This window comes from Dendropsophus ebraccatus, chromosome 11 (assembly GCF_027789765.1).
Source record: "Dendropsophus ebraccatus isolate aDenEbr1 chromosome 11, aDenEbr1.pat, whole genome shotgun sequence".
In the NCBI taxonomy this organism is placed as follows: domain Eukaryota; kingdom Metazoa; phylum Chordata; class Amphibia; order Anura; family Hylidae; genus Dendropsophus; species Dendropsophus ebraccatus.
In genome coordinates, this window is record NC_091464.1 from 52651274 (window position 1) to 52676495 (window position 25222).

The 25222-nt window shown below is 39.7% G+C and overlaps 1 protein-coding gene across 3 annotated transcripts in view; it reads left to right on the forward strand.

The window, feature by feature from the left end:
- Nucleotides 1–25222, forward strand: part of ELN (elastin) — a 72347-nt gene that overhangs the window by 24020 nt on the left and 23105 nt on the right. For all 3 annotated transcript variants that reach the window (XM_069944775.1, XM_069944778.1, XM_069944777.1), the window contains exons 6-25: nt 673–699; nt 4545–4628; nt 6215–6259; nt 6702–6752; nt 9369–9407; nt 12984–13022; nt 13464–13526; nt 14786–14833; nt 15028–15099; nt 16638–16667; nt 17374–17445; nt 18405–18452; nt 20512–20562; nt 21056–21112; nt 22722–22835; nt 22920–22967; nt 23606–23737; nt 23929–23976; nt 24553–24585; nt 25103–25129. In XM_069944775.1, the coding sequence (XP_069800876.1) occupies nt 673–699; nt 4545–4628; nt 6215–6259; nt 6702–6752; nt 9369–9407; nt 12984–13022; nt 13464–13526; nt 14786–14833; nt 15028–15099; nt 16638–16667; nt 17374–17445; nt 18405–18452; nt 20512–20562; nt 21056–21112; nt 22722–22835; nt 22920–22967; nt 23606–23737; nt 23929–23976; nt 24553–24585; nt 25103–25129 (1128 nt within the window). The remainder of the gene's footprint in view (nt 1–672; nt 700–4544; nt 4629–6214; nt 6260–6701; nt 6753–9368; nt 9408–12983; nt 13023–13463; nt 13527–14785; nt 14834–15027; nt 15100–16637; nt 16668–17373; nt 17446–18404; nt 18453–20511; nt 20563–21055; nt 21113–22721; nt 22836–22919; nt 22968–23605; nt 23738–23928; nt 23977–24552; nt 24586–25102; nt 25130–25222) is intronic.

A 25222-nucleotide genomic window follows, 5' to 3' on the forward strand; every position in this document is an offset into this window, starting at 1 on the left:
AAGCTTACTTCATATTAGGACATGCAAACATTTACTGTTAATCCTGTTACATTGAGAGTGGTTAAATCTAATGTGAAAATATGGAACAGAGTTTGATATTCTGTAGATTTTAAAATCCATCCAACATGTCAGTTTCCACACATTTCCATTTTCCACGCACATGAACTATAACCCGCTATGAACTTCACCAGTGATCTTTGCTGTAAAGAGGTATTCCCATCTGATGAAGTTATTCCCTATCCCCCCTAAAAAGATAATATTGTCTTGGAATGAATGGAATGCATTGTGCATAAAGAATGGAGAGCACCTTTGAATTCAGCAATGTTCAGAGGACCCATAGAGATTGATGAAGCACTAGTCGAGGTCGAGGTACCATGTGTTATCTTCATTTTTCCAATAATTCTGTCTAAATTCTCGGAATCAGAGGGGGTCCCAGTAGTCAGACCTCCATCGATCAACTTTTTATGCCATACGGAATAGCTTGTTTAATTGAGAATACTCTTTTAAGCTTTTCCCAATGGCTGCTGCAGGCGCCCAGAATGTTATCGTCTAGTACAGTGGTCCAGATTTTTCAATGTGACTGTGGGCAAGATTTTGGACTTATTTTAGGATGTATTATTCAGAAAACATACAGATGGATCTACAGTACTATTGTATCTCTCTTTCTTTTAGGTTATGGAGGTGGAGCTGGTGGGATTGGTGAGTGAAAAAATTCTCTTTGTCATAACTATATATCATTTCACAATAGTGGATTAGATTCACCAAAGCACCAACAATTCCCAGTTATTCCTATTTGGAGCCAAAACATATTCTACCATAATTGACCATGAATATGATGTAGACATAAGAAAGATACCATATCCTTTGATAAACGGCAAGGCAAGGGAAGCATTAAGCCATAGAGCATTATACATAATATGATCTCTCTCCCCATCTCCTTATTGTACACTAATTTTTTTACAGAATATTGAATATACTATTCAAATGAAGACAATTGTTTTGTATTTTTTTTTATACTACTATAACTTTGACTTTCTTGTATATAATATACATTTGACAAAAAAAAGTGTGGTATAACTGCACTGCCACTGGAGGGTTTATGGTTTAGATCTAGCAAATGAGGGCAAATGAGGCCCTTATAGTGGACATCGGATCCCGACCAGCTCTATAAAATCACTGCTGCCTTTCTAGGTGCTCCAGGAGCTCAGGAAGTAGGAAAAAAGCCAAATTGTAAAGGTATGACAATGAGAACTTTGCACATGAATATTCATTGTGCAAATGGCTGTAACATCTTAAGGATGTGGCGGTCTTAGGGATGAACAGTTCAATCCCAGCTTTTACTAACAAGCTAATTACCAAGAACACATCTATAATGTGCTGGAAGATCTATGGAAAGAATACATCAAATGAACTAACTATTAATCAGCAATATTAAAATAATAACAATTGCCTAAAATGACGCCAAGAAATTTCTCACTGACCACAGGTGATTATAATGTATGGAATCTACACTAGAGATGAGCATGACTCAAGTGCTGTATGCATGTTTTCCAGGACTCCTTAAGGCCGGTTTCACACTATGTATGACTTCGGCTCTTTGGTTAAGTTGCCGCTGTCGGTGAAGTGGCCGCTGTCGGTGAAGTTCATCCCAGCCGGTACTGTAGTACCGGTCAGAGGAACTTAATTTCTTTTGAATTGAAATGCGGGCACATTCGGGTGTGCCCGCACTCCAGTTCCCCATAGGCAACAATGTAAAGTGCGCCGGAGCTGCACTTTACATTGTCTGTTCTGTGATCTTGTGCACTTCTTCCTTGAATAGCAGCCGCACAAAACTGACATCTCAGTTTTTTGTGCAGCCGCAAAGAATCCCAGCAGGAATATATACGGAGTGTATACAATCCGGACGGAATTCCATTGAAATCAATGCAGTGTATTTTTTTTATTTAATAAGAGCCGGTGTCGCAATCTGCAACAATGGCAATTATTAAATGAAAAAATACATTGTGTGAACATAGCCCAAGGCTGCATCCAACTTCATTAGCCATTAGTATTCATGCTGAACGACCGACTTGAGCATGCTTGAGTTGTGCTAATCTCTACTCTACACCAACATAAACCAATATACAAATAAAGTGGATCTGCCAGAATAAAGGGCTATGTAATGGCAGATAAGTGGCAGAGTGTGCCGTTTGGCTTATCAGGAAAGCTGATGCTAGTGCAACATGTTACCAGTGAGGCCACAGACTGTTTTAGTGGCCATGAGTAGCCATGGTACACCAGATCTTCAATAAAGAGCGCCACACCTGCTTACTGGTTGTTTGTGGCATTGCAAGTTAGCTCTATTCACCTCAATGGAGCATGGTTACATGCATGGACAAGTAAGGTACTTTTTCTGAAAGAAATCAGCCATAATTTTCTTATCCTTAGCCCCCCTCTAAGTTGGTATACTTCCATATAACATAATGTATAAATTGCTTTATAGCGCTGTAGAATGGGCCTTCGAATCCTCAACATGTTTTCTTGTTCAATTTTACATTACAAAGCAGTGATACATGACCATTATATAGCACAATATGAGTGTTTTTAATATCCCGCAAGTAATTTTTATAGTCTCTGATAAAACTTAATCCAGCCAGAGAGGTTAAACATTTGAAAAGTGATGTAACGCTTAAGTGGATGTTTGACCTATTTAATAATAGGAGACATGGCTACATATAACAATTTTTCATGGCAAATTGTTTAGGGGTCCCCTGTGTATTCTTACTGATTACACAACCACCAAATAATCCTGAGATTCTTAGAATTAATCTGATAAACCTTAATAAAACAACCGGATATACCAGAAAATGAAAATGCGTGTTTATCCAGTACAATAATAAAAATAACATTGGAAATGTTAGTCAGTTCATGTTGACATCAGCCCTTACCATTGTGGTTTGTTTGAGTTGGCTGGTGCCTGCTTCCTGACTCTTTATCTTGCATTTATTGGAGCTCATTACTCTAAACACACTGCAGCGAATGGGTGAGAGCGGTTCATTGCACTTCTTGTAAGGATTACAAATGTTTGCTGATAAAGAATTCCACATTACAAGCTGTGGATGGAATTCAGACTACACTTATAACCTATTCCAAGGACTTCTTAATCACCTTAGAAGTATTAATCCCTGCTAGTCCTCCAGCTATAGACACTGTTTCTTCTTCACAGTCCTAATAAACACAGACTGCATAAGGGCAAGGCTGAAAACGAAAGTGGACAAGATTTTTCCCATGTGAGATTTACTCTTTTAAACCTGAGATTGGCAATTGTTTTAGGGGACCATGGACGAGTAGTTGCGGTTGGTGGAACATACTGACAAATTTTTTATGAACCCCACTTAAAGATGTCTCATTGCCCTATAATAGTGATAGAACACAGGCAGAATGACAAATTTGGTCAGCTCTCCTACAACACCATTCGCACTAGGCAGGAGCATGTTGGTATGGCTGAAATTGCAAACACTTAAAAACACTAAATTGCAGCAGCTCACTGCTAATGGCAAGATACAGACCCAATACAGATATGAAAATCACTAAAAGCAGCCCCCCAACTGCTAAAAAAGATTATTTATTGTGAACCATCCCACTACGATAAGGTGGGCTCATGCTGGGATGGACCTACACTGTACTTTAGCCTCTCCATGGCATATAATAAGCCTATGCTCTGGGCATACAGAGTCCAACTAATACCGGCAAAAATAACCATCTGGGTGGGATAGGTGGAGGGCACGACCAAGTAGAGGCAGCCACTCCCCCGTCCGGAAAACAGGCAAAAATACACATTAGGTCAGTTTTTAGCAATTTTCATATCTTTATTGGGTGTGTGTCTTGTCATTAGTGATGAACTGTGGAATTCTTTGTATAATACTGATAGCTTCACAATTACATATACCTAACTTCATAAATTCCATGTTTCTGTTACCCTAGAGGGTATATTAGCCATTGTATAGTAGATTCATACTCATACAATTTAAATAGTACTGTTTGGAACTCTTTAAATCTCTTTATTATTTAACAATGAACATTTCATTATAACAGGATAGTGAATCATAACAATGGGCGATACATTTTTCCTATTTAGCAGGTCTTCTAGTCTTCGCTGTTCAGCTATATGGTCTTCTTGTAGATCAATATAAACTGTTTTTCTAATTTATGAATGGTGAAAAAAATATAGTTTATATTAAAGCCTTCCATGTTAATGTATGGGGTCTTCCCCATTTCTTGGTCATTCAGAGTAGAGAGCAATTACAATCAATGAGTGTCTCTGAATCTGGAGGACCTCTTCTGTTCCTTACTATACAGACAACATGCAATGTTCAATTTTCCCTGTGGTGGTGCTGCTGCAGTGAAACTGAACAATTGTATTGTCCTCTGTGTATCTATCGTAAGTGTAGGTGCACCACAGATACAGAACCTTTATATTTCCTATTAAAGACAACCACTTAAATCCAATAGCAAGGAAAGAGAATATATACTTTAGTGTAATCTTTACTAATTACCTCTGATAGGTGGAGTTGGCGGCATTGGTGGAGTTGGTGGTGTTGGCGGCATTGGTGGTGTTGGTGGAGTTGGCGGTGCTGGACTGCTACCAGGTAAATGGTCCATAGTTACAGCAAGAAGAAACTTATTGTTCTATTCTACCTACTGTACATGAAGCTCCTTCCTCTCCTCTTTATCTTTGTCAGAGGTGTTGAATAATATATATATATATATATATATATATACTGCACTGTGCGGCTCTAAGGCTCAGGCGGGTGCTCAACCACAAGAGGCCAGATTCTAGATTTCCAAGTGACACAATTAATTCCAGTCCCCTGTGTATGGGACTAGAAGTGTGTTCGGATTATCTGCCCCCGCCATGCTGCAGCTGTGCTGCGGCATCAATGCACACCCACAGTTCTCTTTGAGGATCGGGTATACATATAGATATAGTTGTAGCATTTGAATGTGTTCAATCACAAATTTGTTGTACCAGCTTGTTGTGAGTATATAACATTAACAGGTGGAGAGAAACACGGACACTTTAGTACAGCCATCTGCATATGATTTATATACAATGAACCAGTAGCACGCCTCATCAGCCTTAGCTGATAAGTTTTGACATCTGATTTAGACATATACGGGCACTTTCTATATTTACCACTCTTTTCTTGGCTACAATATTGTGACAACGTGGAAAGTCCATTAACTCGTGATTTCATCTGTGCTCGATGATACACAGAGTTACAGTGTCACCATATGTGGGTATTGTATCAATTTCATGTTACATTGATCTACACTGACAGTACAGCATCCCCTCTCCAGGACATATACAGTGTTTGTAACATTCTCCCCCTACACTACGGGGATATTTTGTATCAATACTGGTGTCGCAGACATTATATTTAATTGTTACTGTGGATTGCTGGTGTCCTTTACCTTGATAGCTGGTCTCACTTATACATATCAGACAAGATAGGATTTATGTCCTAGTGAGATAGCTAGTTTTCCCTTAGATCATAGGGTTCATTTTAGGAGCCAGGGTTGGTTCCAGAGAGGGGCTGCCCCTAGCACTGCAGGGCCCACTTGTCATAAGTCCATATATTGGAATACCTCCCCCGTCACTGGATCCCACATACTATTGGGGTACACACATAATAGGGGCCCTCGAGTGCAGGCATTACTACTATAACTTTACAATCTGTACTACATGGTTGGCTTGCTGTGTTTGTTCATTTATCAGAGATTATATCACTTATTGTTTAGTTTGGTTACTGTAACATTGACAAGAATAATTTAGGATATTCTATTTAAAGTTATGTTTTAATTTACTGTTCTATCATCTGAATTCAGTGCAATGCAGCAATCCAAATGATAGTGAAAAACAAAGTTTATTCATCTGTGTGGTGTTTGTGCGACATTTCGATCTCTCTTGAAAAACATCTCAATGAGAGATTGAAACGTCGCACCTTAACAGGTGAATAAACCTTGTTCTTCACTTTCATTTAGAGTGCCGCCTCGTTTGGAATTCATTTTATATAGTTATATATTGTATATAGTTGAGGGTCACCATTGAATCAGTTTACATGGTGTAATGATACTGATACCTGACAGCATGCAGAGAGAGCTTACTTCTATACAAAGTTAAGCTAACTTCACCTTTACTAAGTCGTTTTGCTCTCTCCAATTCTCTCTTTAGGTGGTGTCCAACCAGGTGCAGGTGGTAAGCCAGGAAAAGGACCAGGTAATAACAATGCTGTCATCCTCACATTTGTTCTTTTTAGTGTTTGAAATGTTTCAGCTTTGGTTGTAAACAACTACATCCATCCACTGCAGCTTAGTTCCGTTCAGATGAATGGGTATAAGTTGTAATACCATACACAAACTGAGGACAGGGGTGGCACTGTTTTTGGAAGAAAGCAGGTGTGGGACGTTGTTCCATTCATCTGAATGGAAATAAGCTGCAGTTCCACAAACAAACAGAGGACATAAGTGGTGCTCATTCTGAAAGAAAGCAGCTGTGTTTTTCTAATGCTGCATGACTCTTTTAACCATTGATTCAAGTATACTTACTTCCCACTACTATTAAAGCTTTTTGCACATAAAGCTGATGTAATCTGTTTCTATGCTTTTACAAAGTCCTCACTTGTACATATCCTTCATGGCTGATCTTTACTTCCTGACAGGTGCAGGGATCCCTGGCTTGTACCCTGGGGGAGTGGTACAAGGAGGTGCAGGTCAGAATCATCTCTTCCTTTTCCTCTGTTCCCACCCTGGTTTAATAGCTATGGTCATGATAACATTGTAACCTTGTATGAATTAGAGGTTTCCATTATGTAATATATTATGAGTTAAGAAAAGGGTTTACAATATCAGATGGAAATGATAAAGTCATCTCGGTTCTCATGTATTGCAGATCAGTATTTTATTATTAATAGTAGTAGAAGTAGTAGCAGCAGTAGTAATAATAATAGTATTAATTATGATCTGTATTATGATAGTATTAGTAGTGTTAGCAGTAGTGGCTTATAATAGGTCCTTTTTGGGTGGCAGCCTTGGGCCCAGAGCTCCTGGTGGGCCCATGGCCACCCAAACAGACTTAAACTTTTAGTGGTGAAACGTCTTCTGGCTACAATTCTACCATAATTTGCAAACAATGGCTGCTTTTTTACCTTGATTTTGCACAAATCAGGGCATCATGACATTATCTATCCTGTACTATGAACGCCAGGCTAGTGCTGCCATAGTTACAGGGGGGTGGGGGGGCCCAGGCTTGGTGAACAGCCCGGGGCCTATGGTAAAGTTAATCCGCCCCTGAGTGTTAGTAGCATTATGATATGTTGAAATATCCTTAAGGGTGCGTTCACACCTACAGGATCTGCAGCAGATCTGCAGCAGATTTGATGCTGTGTTCAGTTATTTAAATGAAATCTGCTGCAGATCCTGTAGGTGTGAACGCACCATAAAAGTTCCCTTATAAATGCAGTGTACAACCCAGATAGTGAAGTAACACAAGGGTCAGCGGGTAGTGGCAGTATGCTGAGAGTTGTAGTGCTTGCAGTCACCTAGTGTATTATCACAACGGCCGGTGTGGAATTTCTGGCCTTTATACACTTTGACTTACACACTGGTTGTAATCGTCTCTGTCCCCTAGGAAACATCCAGGGTAGCATGTGTAATAGATATAGCTGCAGTGCCTGTAATGTCAATGGTGCATTGATATAGTCAGACATAGGTTTAACAAAATCACTGAACAGTTTTTACTGAAGTAAATTTGCAATGTTAATTCTTCACAAGCCTTTGCCAGTATGGTCTCTTATAGAAAGTAGTGTAATAGTACAAGTGAGAAGGTGTCTCTTCTTGTCATAGGGCAGGAGTATGTGAGGGATGGTAGAAAGAACATTCAAGCCTCTAGTTTTGTGCAGATGGAGAAAATTGTTCCACAAAATGGATCTTTACTAGTTGTCTCCCAATGGGCTAATATTGTAGAAATAAAGAACTCAGAGACGTGTCCTCTTAAGGAAGCAGGTCTGTGTGGAGACATAATGTCTTAGTGACTAAGTCCTGAGGCCCATGCGGGTACCAGGAATGCAAAGTGCTTCTTACACACCTTATCCTCTTTAATCACTCTCTTCTCGAGCAGAAAGCGTATATCATTTTTTCTCAGATGGAAAAGATAGCTTGAAATCCCTTTAGACAGGGCTGAAGAGTTCACTGGGATGATTAGGTACTTTGTTAGAGGCCATGAGTTATCTCCATACATTCTCGGGCAGTGTCTGAAGCCTAGCCATGGAGGACAGGAGACAGAGCACTTGCTGTAATCTCTGCTCAACCAGAAGGGCTGTCAGCAACTAAATGGTCTAAACCAGATTCCTGGCCTCTAGTTAAGGGTATCAAGAGAAGAGGAAAAGGCACAAAGATGTATCCTGGCCCTGCCACACAATGTCTTCCGGAGGGTTGTAGTAAAATAAAGGGACACAATAAAACACATCAAAACAGTAATAACATGTTTCAGAAGTCACAGTCTCCCCTCCTCAGATTGCGTAAAAACAGTGGATACAGTATCAGTTAAATACACTCAAAAAAAGACACCAGTTAACAGCCCCAATCCCCCCCCGCCACACACACACACACACACACACACAAACGCATACACACACACACACCAGAACCTTTTTTTTGCTTTTTTGAGTGTATTTACTGCACAGACATTTAAGTTAACATCCATCAGGGAGCATAGATTTAGGGGGGACTGAGGTAACAGCTGCACCTGGATCCTAGTGTCTAGGGTGGCCTAAGAGGCTCATAGTCATATAAAAATATATCAGTGTCACAAGCACATACACATGGTGGATGGGGTAGAACGTAGTGATGAGCGACTACTGTTCGATCGAATAGATATTCGATCGAATAGTAAGGTATTCGATCTATCGAATATTATCAAATAGTATATTCGATATATTCGATAAGCATTCGAATCCCCTAGCTTCCGGTTTTTCCTCCAAGTGGTCGAATAGATGTTTTTCAATAATCAAATACTTGTTCCCATAAACTTTAATGGGATTGAATATTCGATCGAATATTTGAATATTTGAGAGATATTCGTACGAATATCGAATATTTGAATATTTCACTATTCGCTCATCACTAGTAGAACGTATAAGACATTTTCTAGTAGGTCCCAGGAACTCCCTGTTATACCTCTGTGGCACTCTGTATACTACTATCTATCGGTTTGGTTAGCTCTAATAGATGTGATACACATAATAGAACATATGGACAGACGTTTTCTTTGTGAGACTTTTACTGTTAACATACATTTACAGTTTATTTTTACTTTAATTTGCCTGCAGGGGGAGTACCTGGTGCTTATCCAGGTGGTGTAATTCCAGGTAAGAGTTATTCTGGACTTTCATTTTTAAATGGGTTATCCACCTAAGAGTGAAAAAATGAAATGCTAGCTGGTCTTACTCACCAAGTCCACCTGAATATTTTGTGCTGTCTCCCATCTTTCTGGCTGCAGCCATTCCTGAGTTACAAGTTATTCTAAAAGTCAATCTATAACCAAGATAGGAAACTACATTTCCCATCATGCATCTCCCTGATTGGTCCATTTGCATACACGCCCCCTTAGCTTTCTTTTTCTGCCTACTGCTGTCATTACTATTGCACAGAAAACACAGGACTGTTTTTTTTGTCCACAGATTTTGCATCACATCACCCCAATATGTATTCCATACTAGTTGATGATGTGATGATGTAGCAGAGCTGACGTGCGCATGGTGTAGCTATGTGATACATAACAGGCATCTGTTTACTGGGGGTGTGGGGGGTGTAGTGTAGGTTTAGATCTCTGCTTGCTGACTGTGAATGAAAACGGGCTAGTTCCATCCAGACTCTAAGAACATCTATAACAGAGTTCAGAGATAGAACTAGAACTTTTTATATTACAGAAACCTAGGCTCAGGGACACATGCAAGTCTATGAAAGCAGCACAGGTGCATGGAGATTATGCAGATTATGTCTCCTGCGGTCGGGTACTAAGTGAATAGACAGATAACCCGGACCCTAGAGAGGAGATCCTTTAAAGAAGAACTTTGGTTAGGAAAGATTGACCCTGTTCAATGCCCACCCATAATCTAAGATTTAGGTTTCTTTTACATGAACTTTGTCTGCAGCACATCCTGACTCACACCCTGATGCTGCTACAAATCCTTACTCTTTGGTCCACTCTGTCTCCATCCCTCTGTCCTCCCCCTCCCTTCTGAGGAAAAGGTCACATGATTTCTGTCTTTTCTGTTGCCAGGCAGGCTTTAACACCTTGTCTATAACCTGGCCCACCACTTACATCACACAGTAATCACCTGGCCAAGGGCAGGGAAACAGCAGCCTCTTCTGAGTAGTATGGGGGAAAGGAGACACTGTTGTTTCATCTATATTTTTCTCTATGAATCACAGAAGGGGGTACTTAACAATATAAAATCATAACCTTTAATGATTAGAGTTAAAACCAGCCTCTACAATACAAATCATCAGACCCATATAACTGGCAGCGCCAAAGACTTCTAAAAGCTCCTTTCAACACCGGATACTTGTCAAGAAAGAACATCGGTAATAAAGTATTAATAAAAGTCTTACCAATTAGTTGTATTCAAAGACGACTTGTAATCCGATCCTTCGCAGGGTGTCAATACATCCCACTACATGAGTGGAAAAAAGGGCACAATGTGTAATTAACCCTATTTAACCCTAACAGGTAGATGTGTATACTACCCCTGCTCGCTCAGGGTCTATGGAGCACTCGCCCTTAGAAGGGTGACCCCCACCCCGAACTACCTCTTGGTTTGTCCCTAAAGCAGAACCTCACAAAATATTAACATTAATAGTGCCCTATATGCGACTCTGAAGCGTTTCTACAAAGAGGAATAGATAAATATACATATAGATAGATAGATAGATAGATAGATAGATAGGAGATAGATACATAGATAGATAGATAGATAGATAGATAGATAGATAGATAGATGATATGTAGATAAGTGGGAAAAGTGACAAATGACCGGTGGAGGATCGGTGAGTGCTTCTATATGCTTTTTGTGCTTTTTATATTTTGTATGGGATCTCTGGAGTTCCCTTATAAGACCCGATTTCTCCATCCAGTCTGCCAATTACATACATGGGAGCAGAAATTTACTGTTACGTGTATGCACATTATTGTGAATCCTGCTTTCTCAGCAACATGTGTGTGGCTGGAGGGAAGCAATTCTTTCCAGGGTCGGAAAAGTTTAAGTTGGCCTTACTTGTTCTCATTATATCTCCTGGGACATATTTGTATTCACTGTGCTGTCAAGACTTATGGCCTGTGCTGGAGATTACATAAGAATAAAACCTGCAGAGCAGACATTCATACCCGAGATAATCATCGAAAAATGAGGAGGCCCAATATAAAATGTGTGCAGATCATGGAGGACGGTTCATCCTATTTAAAGTGTACCTGCAGGAAGCAGAAAAAAACACAGGCAGCTGTAAGCGGACATGTAATACAGGCAGAAATGTGCTAAATACATTTCATATTTTGGCCTTTTTTCCTCCCTTCAGCTATTTACTCTAAATGCATATTTTCTCTGTCCATACTTGCTGAGCGGGCAGATTCCTGGTGTTATAGAATATATATCAGCTAGCCCCCCTATTGTTCTTAACCTGTCTTTATCTGGGTTTTCTCTGTCAGAGAAGGTTTCAGGCAGAGACGTAGTTAGGATTCACGGAGCCCTAGAGCAAAAAAAAAAAAAATACTGTATGCCCACCCCCTCCCCTACGTACAACACAAAGCACTGCATATACAGTATATAGGCTCTGTGATGTGGCCCAAAAAATTAAATCTCTTGTGGCCAGAGTAAGAATACTGCCTGAAGCCACAAGATGCATTGGCAGAACAGAGAGCCAAGAGCCTCTGTCAGACCACTGTATTTAACTATAAGGGCCCACTAGGAGCTATTTAACTATGGTTAAATACATAGGTGCAACACCAGAATACCTTTTACTTAACCCCTTATGTACTGCAGTGTGTAAGTCACAAAAGCCTCACTTACATGCTGCAGCACAAAAAGGGGTTAAAAACAGAAGACAACGAGATCTCTGCTTCACTGTTCATGCACTGATAACACCTGACCTCTGCAGGAGTTCCGGAGAACATAGGTCAGGGGTTATCAGAGCAGAGAAGCAGAGATCTCCTTACCTTCTGATTTCTAATGCTTTTTTGCAGCATGTAAATGAACTTTGGGTCACTTATACACAGCAGTACATAAGAGGTAAAGCCCTTTCACTCCCCCCCCTCCCCCCGAGAAAGCCTATTAAAAATGAGAAGTAAGGTGTGTGCAGAAAGTTTCAAAGTTCTCAATTCCACCAGTGTGTATACAATTCTTCAATCTTTATTGCTCATCCAAGAATAAAAGCACCTGACATATACAAGATTTAATGCATTGTGACTACTATGTGTATAAACTCCGGCTGGGATCCCATTCACTTAAGTGCAACAAAAGTTTTGTAATAATCACTGTTGTTGTTGAAAATCAGCAACAACGGCGATGATTAAAGGGGTTATCCAGCGCTACAAAAACGTGGCCACTTTTCCCCTTCTCTTGTCTCCAGATTGGGTGGGGTTTTGAAACTCAGTTCCATTGAAGTAAATGGAGCGTAATTACAAACCACACCTGAACTGGAGATAACAGTAGGGGGGAAAGTGGCCATGTTTTTGTAATGCTGGATAACCCCTTTAATATAAAACTTATGGTGTGTGAACATAGCCTGCAGTATCATGTATTCACATGTACCACTGATAAATCCAATAAAAAATATAGCAATAAGTATGCTTAACATTTTGAAAAAAATTAGTGTGTGTGTGTGTGTGTGAGTGTGTGTGTGTGTGTGAGTGTTTGTATTAAGAACTGTTTATTGTTTCCCTTTATTAGGTGTTGGAGGCGCTGGAGTCATTCCTGGTGTTACGACAGGTAATTTATTTCCTTTTTCTTTCTAGAGTTAAAGGGATTGTTCACATGGAACACATTGGGTTAAGAAAAAAAAAAGAAAGAAAAAAGTCACCTTATCAATCCTCTCTATCCTATCTAATCTATCTCTAATCCTATCCACTGCTGTTCCAATGGTGTCCAGGTCTCCGTTGGTCTCTACTACCTTGTCCCCATTTTAACATACAGGAAATGCCTATTCACCCAATCACTGGTGACCGTGGTAACCCTCCTCAGGCAGTAATTGGCTGGGTAACCCTTTACTATATAGAAAATTCAAATGTAATATGCTTCAGTGCATAACTGTGCCAAGCATCATAAGCAGTTCTATTTTGTGCTATTTGACTTTGCTGATACTATGTCTGAATGGTTCTAACTGATGGAACTGACAAATCTCATCAGACCCACATTTTGTGTTATGTACAGGAGCTGTAGTACCTCAAACAGGGCTCCAACCAGGTGCTGGAGGAAAACCAGGAAAACTTCCAGGTAGGACAGTATCCTCTAGATAATTACTGGAAATAAATGATCTTGAACTTTATCTTTAATCACCTGTCTTTGCCTTCTTCTCAGCCATTGCTTGACTGGAAATGTGAGTGTTAGGCTTTGCATTAAGTTCCCAGCGCTCAGGCTGCCAATCAAGTGTAAGTGGATGGGAAGAGGGCGGAGACAGCAAGACTAAATGCCACTGAGGCTCCACCCTAATGCCTAGTTATGGGGCACTGAGATGGACGATTGAAGATCAGTACAGTGGTAATTGGCTCCGTAAGGCAGTTTGAAAACAGAGCAGTTTAAGAAGCGAGCAGTGTCTTCTCATAGGAAATAACTCCTCACTCATCCTTTACTGTATAGTGCCCCCCATTCCAGCACTGTAACGTATGGGAGATGGTGGTGCACTGACTGTAATACTACTGTACTGTATATGCACTCCAGCAGTCTTATATAGTACTATACAGGATGGGAGATGGCGTTGCATTGACTGTAATACTACTGTACTGTATATGCACTTATGCAGTCTTATACTGTACTGTACTGTATGTGAAGCCTCACCAGTGCTGAACTCACCACGTACAACCCACCATCCACGCTCGCAATAATGTTCAGATACTTCAAGACTGGGGGCCCGAACAGTGTTTGAGAACCGAGCAGAGTTTGAGAACCAAAGCAAACTTTCCTTAAAACAAAACAGTTTAAGTTCCAAGCAGTTTGAGAACCGAGCAGTTTGAGAACCGAGGTGCCACTGTATTTTGAAATTACCACCCTGCTGGAGTTTGCTGGAGAGCTGTGCCTGGCAGCTGTAAAGTACTGGGCCAGGTCACACTCCCTTAGGGAGGTGATTACTTCCCTTTAAAGATCATTCCCAATTTACTGTAATGAGTGGATACGTTAAGTAATGCAGATTCCCAATCTGTAATTTTTGTTACCTTTGCACTCATTCCCCCTAATACCAAAATATAGGAATTATACTATTTGATTGAGTATTTGTTCTAATCAATGGATAGTGATATGGGGGATTTATTTCAATATAGGGTGTGGATATTAGGGTGAGGGGATATGATCATGTTAGGGGGGTAAGCTCCTAGTCACCCTGTACCTACTAGTTATGTGACCCCAATGAGTATGCTTGGTTTAAAATATTTAGCATTATATAGCTATAAACCTTAGTTGAATTTGGTTAAACTGATTTTGTATTTAAAGATTGCATAACAAAACGTTAAAAAAATTTATATTAATATTAATTTCACCAGGTGCTGGGATTCCTGGGGCCTTCCCAGGAGGAGTGCTGCCCGGATCAGGTGAGAGTCAGAAATATGTTTGCTAGTCGCAGCATGACTGCAGAACACAGATACTAACTGCCCAGAATATCACTAGGTATGAGTAATGTTAGGTATTGGGATATACCAATATACCCATTCCCAGTCATTAATTTAGCCGAATCACTTCTCCTGAAATTACCTCTGTATCCATATAATCTATTATTAATTTCTAGGTGTACGATACCCAGGGGTTGGTGTTCTCCCTGGAGTGGCCACTGGTAGCGGTGTCAAGCAGAAACCACAAGGTAAGACCTTCACTTTAAGGGTACAAACCCACTTGACGTATTTGCTGCGTGAATCAGTCTTAAAAATAAGCAGGCAAAACGCAGGTTGGCTTTATACGATTGTTCTGCGTTAAAATACGCAATTGCGTATTTTTGAAGCGTGAAGCTTGTTGTTAGCAAAGCATCAGTTGTTAACAACCTGTGCGAAAAACGCATGTAGCTTCATGCTTCAAAAATACGCAATTGCGTATTTTAACACAGAACAATTGTATAAAGCCAACCTGCGTTTTGCCTGCTTATTTTTAAGACTGATTCACGCAGCAAATACGTCAAGTGGGTTTGTACCCTAAAGCACAACTGTTTATTGTTTAGTAACACCCCACGCACTCACAAAAGCTTACTCATCTCATACTTCATACTAAAGACCAATTCTGGAGATCAATAGTGGTACTTCACTGCCAGAATTTTTTTCTGTATAAAATTGATCCCTCTAAATATACAACCCCATTCATATTTAGTGTTAGGCAATGTATCCACTATGTAAGTTCCATAGTAGTCACGGCCATTGTACCAACAGCCGTGATTACTACACAACATACGTAGTTCTTCCTTCTAAGCAATCCCGAATGGAGTGTATACACATAGTATACACTCCAGCCGGGATCCCTAGTGGTGCCTCAAGAAACTGACATGTCAGTTTTCTGTGGCTGCTCTTCAGTGAATAGCAGACACAGAAAACCTGTCAGTTCACACAATGGAGCATGCAGCTCTGGACGCACGCTTCATTGTATGCAGCGGGGAATTCGGATGTGGGTGCGCACGGATGCACCCGCATCCGAATTTAGCGGCAGTACAGTTCATCCAGCCAGTACTTCCAAACTCAATGTGCAAGCTCTTTATTAGGATGCCTTAATTAGTTCTTTCTGAATTCTTACCATGAGAACCCAGTTATTTAAAGCAATGTTCACACCTGATGTATACTAACAGGCTAAACGGTACGCCAATCGGCAATTATTACATGTGAACATAACCTTATTGGAAAAGTAACACTTTATACTAAACATTGTGTTAAACATACTGTAATGGCACGTAATGCTGGTCACAACTAAGTTTGCCTGACGGTTCCTAGCCTTCTCCATCATCTAGCAACCGGGGCATGTGCCATACAAGCCCCCATACCTACAACCCTGGCATAATGGAGGGCCCCTCATAGGATTTTAAGACATCTCATCGGTATAGAAAATTGGAAGCAATCTGTAGTATCTAGAGGATTCTTACAGTTGTGGTATTTTCTACATCGGGGTAGTAAAAGCTTTTTCATACAGTAGGTCAGCTATTTGACCTATGGTAGCTGGGTGTTGGGGATATTAGTGACATCAACCCCAGTGAAAAAACTTTCATTGAAGCATTGTTTTCCTCCTGGTGAAAGTAAATGATCCATTGGTAGCATGTAGCCAGAAAGTGAGTTTATTGACCACGTGGGTGACAGCTTGTGTGTTTTCACCCTAAGAACAAAAACTTTGTGCCTTACATGTATTGACCTTTGCCTTTGCCCATAGGTGCTGGCGGTGCTTTAGGTGGAATCCCAGGTAAGCATATAAGCCAAAACTCAGAATTAACCAGGAATCCATTTAACATTCCTAGTTGTATATACATTTTATCATCCTAAAGCAAGTCAGTGTTTGTATATAAGCAAAGTAAGATATTCTACATTTACCTGCCACAGACCTAGCAAAGCACTTGCATTATACCATATCCAAAGTCATATGAAGGCAACAGGGCAGCACATAGTTTCTAGAAATCTGCCTACGTTCAGAAAAGATTTGCATTAGTTAACAGTTTTGGAGGAGGAAGCAAGTGTCAAGTGCATGTTATCCTTTCCTCTACCCCACCCTGTCGTCACTGTTGAACCAGTTAAAATAATAGGCCAATGAAAAGCCCTCAATGTGCAGATACTTGTTCGGTGCCTAATGGTATCAGTAGCGGAAACCAAGCCCTGAGTCCTGAATGATAAATGGTGTTTGTCAGGCTACCTAGAAGCATTTCTCCAATGAAAAGAAAATGCATAATGTGTCGAAATAGAACACATAAATGTAAAATCCATCAAACAGTTATTGGTTCTTCTGACTTTAATTCTTTGAATCGAGATAAATTAACTGTTTTTACCACTTGCTGCAGTGTTCAGACCCACCATATTACATTTGTGATTAATGCATCTGAAGGATGCGTCTGTAAATTCAGTCTGATGACTATTAAATAGAATATTTTTAGAGTTTCAACATTATATTTCTTTAGGCTTTGGTGGTTTTGGTGGACAGCAGCCTGGTGTACCTTTAGGATATCCAATTAAGGCCCCCAAACTACCAGGTATGTGTTTGTACAGTATATATCTTGGTATGAATGGTCATAAATAGTTGCTTTCTTGTAAAAACAGTGCCATCCCTATCCTGAGATTGTATGTGGTATTACAACTCGGATTCATTCAATTCAGTGGAACCAAGCTGCGATACCACACACAAACTGAGAACAAGAGTTACACAGATTTTTTTCCACAAGGTTGTCACATTGACACTAGAGCAGCACCAGCTGGCTGATTTGCCCTGTTTTCTATTGCTCACATATTAGCTTTGCTGTATTCAGTGGGACGGTATGAGCAGAGTCATTTCAGTATCATTGGAGAATAGATTGTTTTATAACAACTCTGTTATACTATTGAAGATAAAGCAGGATAATAACTGTATACACTCATAAAGCTGTCCTCCGTCACTTCCTGGAGACTGTAATAATCTGTGAAATTCCTCCCTCCAATCACTTCCGTTCATTACAGCTCATAGACAGCACAAACATCCTATTGTACAACCGGGGGTGTGACTTCTGCAATAGCAGCCATAGCGTCTGGTACGGGGCCCACCACATCAGGGAGCCTGGTAGCCCACTCCTATAGGACACTGGGCCCCCTGAGCTTTCATAATTTGCAGCATCAGGTGGTTTCCCTTTAAATGACAGCCTGACAAGCATGACTCCTGATAAACACTTGCAGTTACATTTTAACGGTTATGACTACACTTGATGGGTTTGTGAGTTTGTGATCATTTGGGGAGGGAGCGGCAATCAAAAGTTTGCAATGGGGCGCAGCCATTTCTATTCACACCACTGCTATATACGAAGGGAGTGCATGTCACCCTCAAAAATAAAGAATAAGTGACTATAACTATTAAAACATACTAATAGGAAGTTTCTCTCCTACAGACATCTTAATAATGAAGGTAAATAAATATACATGGGGATGATTTTTTAAAATCAAAAAAATGTCTTTCCATTTCCAGGTGGATATGGCCTCCCCTACACATCGGGTGGACCTGGAGGTTTTGGCGGTATGTGTATTGAATATTTTTAATAAAGAGTGTTATGTGAATGAAAGCAAATGTCTGAAAAGCCATTTGGAAAAGTCAATGTCACATATCAAGTCTCACTGTTCTGCTTTATTGTTAACATGGAGGAAACATTGAGCAGGCTCAGGCCGAGGGCCGTAAAAGAGCCGAAATAAATAAACAATGCTATGTTATAATTCCAGCATAATTCCTGGCATGCGGAGTATTCGATGAAATCTGTTTCTATGCAGTAACATTCAACTATGTAAAAAAAAAAAAAAGTCTGGCCAATATAAGAATAATTTATAACTGGCTGTGACATGTAATGAGTGTGGCTGACATTAATAGCCTTCTAATCTACACCATTCTCCTCGCAGTAAGCCGAGAGGTCTGACCCAGGGGCTCCAACATTTGACTCTCAAGGGGGAAGACTAGCACTGCTTATAAGATATTATGTAGATTTGTGCAAAACTGTCCTTTGGTTATTATCTTCTATAAACATCTATTAGCTAGAGTCCAGGGAAATAAGAAAAATGGAAGTAAAGCTGCAATGTTCATATAGGGAAGCATTTGACACCAGAGGTTTTATACCTGACCTTTACTACTTGTTTTTAGGGCCTACCGTATGTCCTTTCTACTCTATAACTTTCTGGTATTTTTTTTTTTTTTACTACAATGCTCAAGTCCTACAGTATGACATGACTCTGTAACCCTGATGTTACACATAAAATGTCAGTGTTGAAAAAATCAAATCAAATCAAATCAAATGCAACCTAAATAGAAAACATGAACTAGTTCAGTTTACAATTTTTACATAAGAAATAGATTCTACTTTTGATCCCAGTGGCCAAGGGCTATCACAGCAAACTTAATATTACTGAAATGTAATACTCAAAGCTAAGAGGGCTGAAAAAGGTATCTGTCATTTCTTAATGTTTCAAGAAAACCTGCAGGGTTTTGTTAGATTAAAGGGGTTGTCCAGTGAAATTTATTTTCTTTCAAATCAACTGGTGCCAGAAACTTATATAGATTTGTAATTTAATTCTATTTAAAAATCTCACGTCTTCCCATACTTATTAGCTACTATATGTCCTGCAGGAAGTGTTGTCTATTAACGATCAGAAATAGTGCTCTCTGCTGACATCTCTGGCCGAGTCAGGAACTCACCTAAGCAGGAGAGGATTTTTATGGGGATTTGCTACTGCTCTGGACAGTTCCTGACTCAGCCAGAGATGTCAGCAGAGAGCACTGTTGCTGAATGAAAATAAAACAACATTTCCTGCAGCACAACAGTTTATAAGTATGGTAACTAATTGATTTGAAAGATTTATTTTTTTTTCTTTTCGCTGGACAACCCCTTTAACTACTCAGAGTGCCCTCACTGCTGTTTTGAGCTCCTAACAGTGCCCATCATAGTACACAGCTATTTATATTCTTTCCATTTGAGGGGGCTTGAAAAGAGCTGGACTATTTGCCATTAGTACAGACACATGACTTCCTTTTCCTTACTTCCCTGTCCAATTACAGTGCAGCACATACTCTTCTCTGCTATGCCATGGTGTGGAAAGTGCACTGGACTGAACAGGGGGTGATTTGCACAGAACAGTAGTATGGGTGCTATGTGGGGAAGAAGGGGTATAGATGCACTGGTTTTGCAAGGTGTTATGTAAGCAGAAATTAAAGAAACAGCAGAGCAGCAGTGAAGAGGTCACACTAAGAAATGGACTGCTGCTGCTGACTAAATAGAGGAGAGAAGATTACGTTGCAGCAGTTTGAACATACAGCAGTAGGTATTACACAGGAAAGAGCAGACAGAGAGAGGGAAGCCTTGATTTACCTTTGAATCACAATGTCGGCCATCTTCATCAGGCAGACTGGCTTAGATCCAGGCACACAGTCCAGACCTATTTTCTCTACAAAAACAATAATGTATAGCTCCAAGCAGAGGTTATTGGCTTTAAAAAGTTGCTGCCTATTTACTTTATTACAAACTTGACACAATACAGAATGTCATATGTAGATAGGACCACGTTATTAACAAGGCTTATTCACTCTGTTATAGGACCCGGTGGTGTTGGAGCTGGTGGCAAGGCTGGATACCCTACAGGAACTGGTATGTAACCAACTATAATGATGATGGAACCATTGTAAAAAAAAATTAACACCTCCCAGCTGTGTTTGACATATTGCAGTGCTGACAGTTGTTGTTTCTGTATAACTTCTAGGAACTATGTAAATGGTCCCCAGTTAGTATTGAGCTATATATCACTTTGGACTGTTAAATATTTGTACATGGAGTCGCTATAATGTTCAGCATCTGTTTTGAATAGTCTGGACAGCTAACTTAGGGATAGGTAATTGAGTGTGGATATTACATTCATTAATGGACAATTTCCTTTAATTTGCTCCGACCATCTTTGAAGACAGCCATGCTGGTGAGAAATGAGATAACCAGTATGTCTATTAAATGTAAACTCATTTCCTGTTTTAATCCTTTATGGCAGGTTTGCGGTGTAATATGCAGTGTGATGTAATATAAGCAGGTGCGCTCTGACAGCTCTCAATGTGATGACATCTACTGACTGGGCTTCCTGTTCTGTTTTTAGGAGTTGGAGCTCAAGCCGCAGCTGCTAAAGCCGCCGCAAAGGCAGGAGGATACGGAGGTCAGACCTTTTGCCATTTGTAATCCATTATTTCTATTGTTGTAGGGATGAGGCTCTAAATTAGGACAATGGTGTGTTTCCTTTTGTTCTGCTCTATCATAGGATATGAACAATAAAAAATAAAAAAAATCTGTTACACTATAGACATGAACAGTGGGTCATAGATCACTTGGGGTCCATCAGATTTCTGGCATGTTGTATAGCACCTGGGTTCACACCTACGTTGGAGGTTCCATTGGGTTTAGGATGTCGAAGACAAGTGTAGCCTTTTTTTTTTTAATGGGAACGCTAGCAAATATATTATTATTTCAAATCATCTGGGTTCAAAAAGTTATACAGATTTGTAATTTACTTCTATTTAAAAATATCAAATCCATTACTTCAATACTTATCAGCTGCTATATGTCCTGCAGGAAGTGGTCTTTTCTTTCCAGTCTGACACAGTGCTCTCTGCTGACACCTCTGTCCATGATAGGAACTGTCCAGAGCAGTAGCAAATTCCCTTTAGAAAACCTCTCCGAATGTCTTGACTAAGAATACACCACTTCCTGCAGGACACACAGCAGTTGATAAGTGGTGGTAGACTTAATTTTTAAATAGAAGTTAATTACATATCTAAATAACTTTCTGACACCAATTGATTTGAAAGGAAAAAAAAATCTCTGCAGTACCCCTTCAAGCTATTGTTAACACTTGGGGGAGATTTATCGAACATGGTGTAAACTGGCTCAGTTGCCTAGTAACCAATCAGATTCCTCTTTACATTCCTCAGAGACGTTTTGGAAAATGAAAGGTGGAATCTGATTGGATGCTAGGGGCAACTGAGCCATGTTTGATAAATCTCCCCCTATATTTTCCATTGGGCACCAATTGTGTGCAATTTGTTTCTGCTTCAGTAAGGGACCATAACAATGGAAAACACTATGCAGGTGTGAAGCTTTGATACCCTTGGTGGTCTAATCCTGGATTAGAGAAACGGTGTGCTTATTCTTTCATAAACAGTGCCATGCTTATCCATAGGATGTGTTGGATATTTCAGCTCAGTCTCAGCTGCATCTGGTAGAGTAGATTCTTATCGAGGCCTGGATAAGAATAACATCCTTATATTATCTTTTCACCACTAAAATGGTTAAGAATCCAAGTATATTATGGATTAAATTAATATTAGCCATCTGACTTTATTCTACAAACAATTGACCCTATCTTAAGTAGGATGTTTCCTATTGCCATATGTACAACTATATTAAACCACAATATCTTTGAACAATCCCAGCAGATAAACAGCATCTTTGAAGTACTGATACTCTAATCCTGTTTATGGATTTTTTTAGAATTATGTAATAATAACTTAGGGCAAAAGGAAATAACATGACACGTTCTATATGCCAAAGACTGGGAAAATAGAATTTTTTTTTCACATATTTATGACCTAACTTGTTTATTTAGGCCACTTGCACCCTATTAAAGGCAGATTTGTTGCATTGTTTAGTAAGTGTGTGGAACTTGAGAAAGGGTAGAATGTAAGCGTTACATGGGCCAACATATTAAATATAGGTATATTATATTATACTGCACGTGTATAATTCTATTGTTTTATTTGTCTGTGTAGTAGCTGGAGCTGGAGGAGTACCAGGGGGCGTACCTGGAGCTGTTCCTGGTGTTGTACCTGGTCTTTATCCTGGAGCTGGTGGTTTGCCAGGTGGTGGTGCAGTGCCAGGAGCAGGTAGGCTTTAACCAGAAGTCAATAAAGGATATATTATTTGGATCTTTCTTTTTTGTGTGAAATTGATCTTGTATTTTTTCCTAGGAATACCTCAACTGGGAGTTCAGCCTGGTGGCAAACCTCCAAAATATGGCAAGTTAATAATAAGCTTCTTTATATCATGCCCTAAAATGTATTCCTTTGTCACTTTTTAATTATATATGGGTCACATTTAAAAAAAACAAATGCTCTTTCTTAAGAAATGGTGTTTTTAAATTGTATATAAAATTTTTCTTAGTATTCTACCACTGAGGAATTATACTTTTTTAGTTTTTTTTAAGATTCTTATATACTTTAGAATTAGAGTTGAGCTGGCTTGCCAAACTGTTTAGGTTCTGCAACCTTTTCTGAACCCAAACTCTCTGCATTTTACTCCAAGCAGCGGGAAAAGTTGTATGCCACCCTCGGGCTACCAGGAAAAAGTGAATACTGCCATAGGCATGTTTTACTGAACTCCCTAGGGCAGCATCCAACTTCTCTAGATGCCGGGAGTCAAATGCAGAGCTTTCGGGTTCGTAAAACATTGCCACTAGCAACCTTATGTAAGGGTTTGTCACAAGATCACATTGTCTGCCTAGGGGAAGAGAGGCCTGTGTCCTCATTTTGCTAAAACCCTTGAGTAATGCTTTAATCCACTGTCAGGTGTTTCACACTAAGTAGACAACTGTATAGATGGGAAATGTATAGCAACGGCAATTTCAACAGCGTAAATTAAGTCATTTTTTCCAAAGGTGTACCTGGAGTTGGTGGTCTACCTGGGGTGGGCGGTGTCCCTGGAGTTGGTGGTGTCCCTGGCGTCGGTGGTGTCCCAGGAGTGGGTGGTGTTGGTGGTGTTCCTGGAGTTGGGGGTGTTCCCGGAGGAGGTAAGCTATAAAGAAACTATAGTTATAACATATTAAAAGATAATTTATAATAAAATAAAGAACTATAAGAAATTCAGCACAAAATAATATCAATAACGATAATCATTTATTTTCTGTTGTTCTTATATAATATAAGTTGTATTTCTAGTTGATACTTTTGGGCTTAATAATAATATTATTCTGTTGTGTAGGTGTGGGTGGTGTTGGTGGTCTTGGTGCTAAACCACCTAAGACTGGAGGTGAGTTAAAATGGTGTTGATGAAACTATATATTTGATGTAGTAAAAAAGCTCCGTGTAACTGGGAAACTTTTAGTAGGCACAATGGCCACACTGCATAACAATCAAGGCTAAAAAAAAATCAAACACAAGTAAATGACACAAAGGAAACACAAGAACCTATACATTATTAATAATAGCATGTGTTTCCCTATATAAAAAAGGGTCTTTAAAGCTCTTTTCACACTACACTTTGCATGGAGTCCAGACATATATGTTCAACAATTACATTCAACACTATCTGCCATGAAGTATCATCCATTATATATAACCTGCACTATAAAATAAAAAAAAATAAAAAAAACATGTTCACCATTTGAATAGATGTGAAACTGTCACTTATGTGCCCCCACAGGATAACGGGGGTTTACAAATACGTTTAGTGTATATGCTGGAAATATTCTTGGCTCTTACAGAAAACAGAAACAGCTGAGTGTGGAAATAGCCTTCGGGAGGCCCTATATCATATTGTTACTATAAAGGAATGGTAGCCAAATGTGGAATATGTAATAACTCATGTCTTTTTGTATCATTACAGCTGGCTATGGAGTTGGAGGACTTCCTGCAGGAGGTGTGTGTTATTAAATTCTGTTAATATCTCATCTAAAGGAACACCAAATGTAGAAATATCCAAAGGCCACCAGCTGTCTCTGGGACTCCATATGAAATGACTGGTCAGGGCTCATCTCACCACTGCATTGGGCTAAGAGCGTCAGGTCCGTTTCGGAGATTGCAGGGGGTCCCAATGGTCAGATCTACAACGATCGGACTGTGGATCGGGGATAAGTCACTGGAAGCTGGAGTACCTATTTTAATGATGCTAGTGTATGTATCTGTAGTTAGTGTCCTAGGAAATCAATCTAACTCCCCACTTACAATCCACAAGAATGAGATTTGGAAACTGGGTGCTGTAAGTTTACTCTCAGGATGGGAGGGGGAGTGAGGAGATGTTGCCATCTTTGACATGATACTGAGGAAGCTCAAATGTGATGTTACATACATTCTACTAGGTTATAAATAAGTCACCTTTTTCCCTACTTCTAGTAGTTTATACATTAATACCTTATTATTATTTTTTTTTACTCTAGTTGGAGTCGGAGGTGGTCCTGGAGGAGGTAAGCAATATATCGGTAATATGACTAATATTCATCCTGCTAATGTTCAGATTTATGTATCCAAGATTTTTTTGTACTGTTATGCATGTATTA